The sequence below is a fragment of the Saccostrea echinata genome, unplaced genomic scaffold, assembly GCF_033153115.1.
Source record: "Saccostrea echinata isolate AGI-Se365-2 ecotype Australia unplaced genomic scaffold, CSIRO_AGI_Sech_v1 ptg000001l, whole genome shotgun sequence".
Taxonomy (NCBI): domain Eukaryota; kingdom Metazoa; phylum Mollusca; class Bivalvia; order Ostreida; family Ostreidae; genus Saccostrea; species Saccostrea echinata.
This window is the reverse complement of record NW_026889750.1, coordinates 14,706,066-14,712,533: the sequence shown is the minus strand read 5'-3', so window position 1 is coordinate 14,712,533 and position 6,468 is coordinate 14,706,066. Positions and strand designations below refer to the sequence as shown.

Below are 6,468 nucleotides of genomic sequence, written 5' to 3'. Positions count from 1 at the left end.
TGTTCTGGAACCAGCAAAAAGATGGACTGAGGATTCCTAGCTATTACTGTCCTACAGAGTACCTGTATTGTCGTATTCCTTTTTCCCAGATTAAAGATAGCTTGGAAAACGAAGAGGGCCAATGTTTTGAGACTGTGATTCCTTACAGATCCGAAGAAGAAGAAGAAGAAGTAGTGTAATAATATGTCCAATTAAAATTTTAAAAACAAACAAAAAAAATAGTTGTTATAAATAGAAGGGTCTTAAGTTATTTTATCTCAGTATCTCACTGAACATGACCGAGAGCAGTAGTTTTTACATGACTTTACCCAGTGATGGGTCCATGCAATCTTTTCCGAGTAATACGACGGCTCAATTTAAAACTTTATTACCACAAACAGTCGATTTAACAGATGGACAATGGGAAGTGGCTTTAACAGAATTGATGTATCCCATATCATTGAAAAACATCACAGAAGAGGAAGCTTATTTTGACATCCTGCTTCCTCAATTTTATAGTTCAAAAGTCCAACAACCTAATGTGTTTAAATGGGACAGATTTAAAATGAAAACCATAGATGCGATGCCATTAAGTCAATGTCCTGTCCTATTAGATTGGGTCCATACTGAATTTGGTAATCTCATAACAAAAGACCAGAAAATGGAAATTAAGCGAATTCACTTTAGACTAGGGCCTTACATTCATCCCATGGCTTTAACAAATGAAATCAGTCTTGGACTGGAAAAAACTTTGAAAAAATTATGGAAGTTTTTAGGTGATTCTAAAAAAGAGAGTGATTCTAAAAAAGAGAATGCCATGAAATTAACCTATCATGACAAATATGATAAAGTGATGTATCACTTTAACGGGAGAGAACTTAGAAAATATCCCTTATGCATTCGTTTCCCCACAGCTTTAGCTTATAAGCTAGGAATAGAAAGTAAGAAAGTGATGCTTCAGAACGATACAGAAACCAAATGGATCAACGTGAGTTACATGGGGAACAATACCGTAGATTTATATGAAAATCTGAAATCCATGTACGTGTATTGTGACTTGATTGAACCCCAGACGGTAGGATCCAATGCTTTTTAATTATTAAGAGTGGTTCCTTGTACACTCAATCTGGAAGATAAAAAACAAGCTAAATGGGAACCGGTTCGAGCGGAATATTTGAAACTGAGTAAAAAACATTTCGATAGCATTGAGATTCATATCATGACTCCTTTAGGGACTCCCATGCCTTTTTTAAATGGAAAATCAGTCGTGAAACTTCATTTCAGAAAAGTGTACTGAGATGAGTGTACATCTTTTTTGTTACATCTTATTGGGAGTGATCACTTGTCTGGTATGCTGTCTGTATTGTATTCAACCTTAAGACAGGGAGGTATAAAAGGAGTCCCTGGAGTGCATTTAAGTCAGTCTGACACGAGTCATGAAACATGCAGTATCATCCCGGATTATTGAGACAAAGAGGACACGGACAATTTGTCTATCATAAAGGTTTATTACGTCAAAAAGGACACGGTGTTGTAGGTGGAATTCTCTCTGGATTGGCTGGAGCCCTTACCCCTAATCCTATTGGATTACCATTACTAAATCTTATTCCACGCACTTTGCTTCCATCGCTATTTAAAAAAAGATCTCAAAGAGGAGGAAATTATATAGGATTCCTGTCGGGAATGATACCGAACTTACCTATAATATCCCCGAGTTATAAAAAATCTCAAAGAGGAGGAAATTTTATAGACTTCATGTCGGGAATGGTACCGAACTTACCTATAGGGATGACTTTAAAAGAAGCTGTTCAATTAGGCTCAGGCCGGCGGCGACAAAGAGGTCGAGGATTTCTTAAAGATCTAGTCAAAATGGGTCGTAATCAAGCCTTGATTGCCGGAGCTAAAGTAGGAGCAGATGTGATTAAAAAAAGGAAAAATATCAAAAATGCTCTTTTAACTCATGGACTCAATGCTGTTAAAAATACAGGCTTATTTGCTCTCAATAGAGGAGGAAGTTTAGCTTTTAAAAAGATGAATAAAAAAGGTCAAAAAGGTAAAGGGAGAAGAAAAAGAAGAAGACGGCAGAGAGGGAGAGGAGTTTTGAGAAATTTATTGAAAACGGGAGCTAAACATGCCTTGACTGCTGCTGCTAGAACGGGGTTAGATGTGTTAGAAAATAAGAGATCTTTAAAAGATGCTGTTAAAACTCACGGAGTACAAGCCCTGAGATTGAATCTAGGTAAAAAAAGAAGAAAAAAGACACCTGTGTTAGCCCGAGGAGGTCCTAAGAAGAGAAAAAGGGGTTTAGATATCTTTGATTGACACACTATAAATAGAGGAGTCGAGTGAGATTGACCTTCATTTGTGAAAAATCCATCCTAGTAGACAGACATCATGTTGCAACCAGATTCCTGTGCGTGTGGGATGAACAATTTAGAATTGTTCCAAGTCCCCCCGACTAATATTGCTTTAGAAGACTCCAAATGGGAAGAATATTACCCCATTTCCAGTACTTTAGATTCGGATACGGCTCCTATTGAATTTGAAATTAATGGACAAGGAGATCAATATCTGGATTTATCTCAAACGTATGTTCAAATAGTGTGTAAATTTACCAAAGAGGATGGGACTAATCTGACTGGAGCTGGTAGTACTTGCGCCCCGGTGAATAATATCTTCCATTCTTTGTTTACGGAAATCGATCTCAGTGTCAATGGAAAAATAGTGACTCCGGGCACCGATACTTATCCTTACAAAGCTTATCTGGAGAAATTACTTTCTTACAAACCCAGAACTTTAATGACCCAGATGAGAGCTTGTAGTCTGTGGGAAAAAGATACAGCAGGACACATGGACGAAGTAGGGGTAGCAGACCTTGGAGTGGCTCAAAATAAGACATTTGATGTAACCCCAGGTGCACATGGTGCTGCCGATACTGTGACCATTAATAAACCTATCGTCCCAGAGTTACCGGCCAATTCTAAAAACGAAGGATTTAGAAAACGTCACCAGGCTATCAAAGATAGTAAGAAAATAACCTTGTATGATCGTTTACATCTGGATTTATTTCAACAAGACCGATTTCTACCGAATGGAGTAGATATCCGTTTGAGATTTAATCGAGCTAAACCTCAGTTCTATATGATGATCAAAGATGGAAGTACGGGAAAAGTCAAAATATTGAGCATGATCTTGTGGGTGAGAAAAGTCAAACCCACGGCCGTCATGATGAATGGTATTAATCAAAGTTTGAACACTTACAGAGCTAAATATCCATTGAGAAGAGTCGAAGTGAAAACCTTTACCATACTCACAGGAACTCAATCTAAAATCACAGATCATCTGTTTCAAGGCCAGATGCCTAAACGCATCATTTTAGGTTTTGTGGACAATGCGGCATTTAACGGAGATAAAACTAAAAATCCGTTTCATTTCCAAAACGTGGGAATTAAGAAATTAGATGTCAGTATCAACGGAGAGACCATGAGTACTCGTTGTTTCGAACCTAATTTCAATGAAGATTTATATCTGAGATCTTATCTGAGTTTATATCAAGCACTGGGAAAATTAGGAGAAGATTGGGCCCCGGACATCACCCTAGAAGAGTATAAAAACGGATACACTTTATGGGGCTGGGATTTCACGAAAGATCAAGAAGCGCAATCGGATAAATTCCATATCATAGAAACCGGAAATCTGAGAGTAGAAGTCCAATTTACCAACAATACGGTGAACACCTTAAATTGTGTGGTATATGCAGAATTCGATAATCTGTTAGAAATCAACAAACAGAGAGTAGTCAGTATTGATTATTAATGGATACAGGACAGTTAAAAGAAGTCTTATCCAGAGAATTAAAGAGTTCTTTTGGTGGTGTGTACCCTTTAGATTTATTACCGAATCAATTAAGACCTCAAGAAAAAGCCATTGTGGTGAATACGGATCCTCAAGATAAACCTGGAGAACATTGGGTATGTTTGTATTTGTCCAGTCCAGTCATCGAATATTTTGACTCTTATGGATTTCCTCCCTTACAAAAAGAAATTCAAGATTTTATCCATCGTCATGCTCAACAATGGATTTATAATCCGTACCGATATCAAGCTTGGAATACAGATGTATGTGGACAATATTGCGTGTATTATTTACATCAAAGACACAAGAAGAGAAAAACCGCAGATGAGTGGTTATTCCCCTTTGACCATAGTACAGCATTACAAAGAGATCATTATGTAGCTGAATGGTTTAAAGACACTTATCATAAAAGACCTACGGGTCATGGACAAACTTGTCAATGTTTCTATCAAAATGTATTGTAATTGTTATTGTTCTTGTTATCATTAAAAGAATTGAAAAAAATTTATTCTTGTTTTTTTTTTTTGATAAAAAAGGGGTTTCCCCATGATACTAAATATAGAAAAAAAAAGAGGTATAAATACAAGGTGTAAAATGAAAAATATATCAGTTATTGATGTGTCTTAATCATGGGTAACACGTCTAGTCAAGAAAAGAGTAAAATTCCATTTGGAAAGAGAGTTCTGAGAGAGGAAGATGTGGATAAAGGTATACCAATTCAAATACAGGAGGATGGAACTATTGAGATCCTTTCTCATGAAAAATATAATCAATTATGTCCAGAAAAGGATAATGATGGGAGAGATTACATTGAAAGACCCTTGACTGCAGAAGAAGAATATACCCATTTATTACCAAAAACAGATTATCCTGAAAGACCTAAAAGAAGCTGTGTCCAAAAAAAAAGTATTTTGAGAAAAAAAGATTGACATAAGATTGTAAGAGAAAGAATCATGGTAGAATCTGAATAAATCATTTAAAATTATCTTTGAATTGTTATCTATATAAAAAAAAGAAGTGTCACCAAAAAAAATTCATTGTTTCAAACATGAGTCTGACAGAAGGATGTATCATGGAAATCAGAACTCAATTGTTGAAAGACATTAAAACTCATTATGAGAACCAACATAAAGAAGATCCAGGCAATCATTATATTGCTAAATTTAAAAAGGAGAGATTTAGAAGAGCTGCTAATTGGATATTTAATTTAACTGGAGGTCACCAGGAAGATATAGATCAAATCATTAGAAATGATTATCAATACTTGATCTTACAAAAAGAAATGCATCCAGAAACAGGAAAACTTCATCATGTGAGAGGATTCCTTCAAATGAAACACTGGACCCATGAGAGAAACATGTACAAAATCATTCATGGGTTAACCTGTTTTGATATGTCTCACAGCACACCAGAATTAGAAAGAACATTTTATAAGCAAGGTGACAACTATGAAGAATATGGGACTTTAAAACCTGAAATGAGAAACAAAGAATTAATTCCAAGAGATTGTAGATTTACTTGAATAAATAACATGGAGCTTTTTGTGTGTGTGTGGTTTTTTTTGCCTAGACTGTGAATCAGTATGACGTCATAATCTAAGGTTTTGTGTAGTGTCTGACTCAGCATAACGTAAACAAAACGTACACAGTAGTATCTCAGTAAAAAAAACGTAGGTACAACACATTTTTGCACACCACCCCCTCTGAGGGTATAAATAAAGGTGTGTAGATGATCATGATCAGTTGACCCTTACCATGAGTTAAAGTCAGTTTGGAAAAAAAACAGAGACTATGGATATAGAGGAGGAGAAACAACAGTTATTAGAAAAAATAGAGAGTATGAATATAGATGAGGAAAAACAACAGTTATTAGAAAAAAGATTGATCATGCATATGGAAGAAGAACATTACAGTCCTCAAAGAAAAATGGAAGTGAAAACTCTGGAGGAGGATGAAGAACCTTGTAATGTTTACAAGAAGTATGATGAGATCCATGACTCAAAGGACTCATACAGAAGTTACAGAGTAGCCACTAACTGGACATTTGTCATCCAAGATGTGAGAGAAGAAGAAGACATAGATATGTTCATGAGCTGTGAAGATGAATTTCAATACCTGATCCTAGAAAAGGAAATTCATCCCTGGACAGGAAAAGTGCATCAAATCAGGGGATTCATTCAAATGAAAAAACCTGTAGGAGGACTGAATGTGGCTAGAATTCACTGGTTTGCAGATTTTTGTATGTCTCACAGTACACCAGAATTAGAAAGATTGTTTTACAGGCAAGGTGACAACTATGAAGAATATGGAATTCTGAAACCTGAGAAGAGAAACAAAGAATTAGAGTCCAGAGATGAATTCGGGAAATGGGAAATTGGTGCCTGGAGAGGTTTCCTGGAAAGAAAGAGAGAGAAATGATTGAGTATATGGAAAATTCAGATTAAAATTATTTTTAACAGTTTTATTGTTGTTATTTATTTTGTTCAGGTTATATATATAAAAAGGTGTGACAATGAAAAAAAAAATTTATTTCCAAACATGAGTTTACAGGAGATACCAGGAGATTTATTACACTTTCCTGTAGAAGCTATTGTACATCAATGTAATTGTTTGACTGTAAAAGCTCATGGATTGA

The 6,468-nt window shown here is 35.7% G+C and overlaps 1 protein-coding gene across 1 annotated transcript; it reads left to right on the top strand.

The window, feature by feature from the left end:
• The first annotated feature begins 2,373 nt into the window (after positions 1–2,373).
• LOC133194875 (uncharacterized protein F54H12.2-like) lies at positions 2,374–3,795 on the top strand. The gene has a single exon (XM_061330779.1). The coding sequence runs from the start codon at positions 2,374–2,376 to the stop codon at positions 3,793–3,795; it is 1,422 nt and encodes a 473-aa protein (XP_061186763.1).
• Positions 3,796–6,468: the final 2,673 nt, after the last annotated feature.

What these genes read in the sequence shown, in the direction of transcription:
- LOC133194875 (XM_061330779.1), top strand. Translation starts at nt 2,374, where the DNA reads ATGTTGCAACCAGATTCCTGTGCGTGTGGGATGAACAATTTAGAATTG.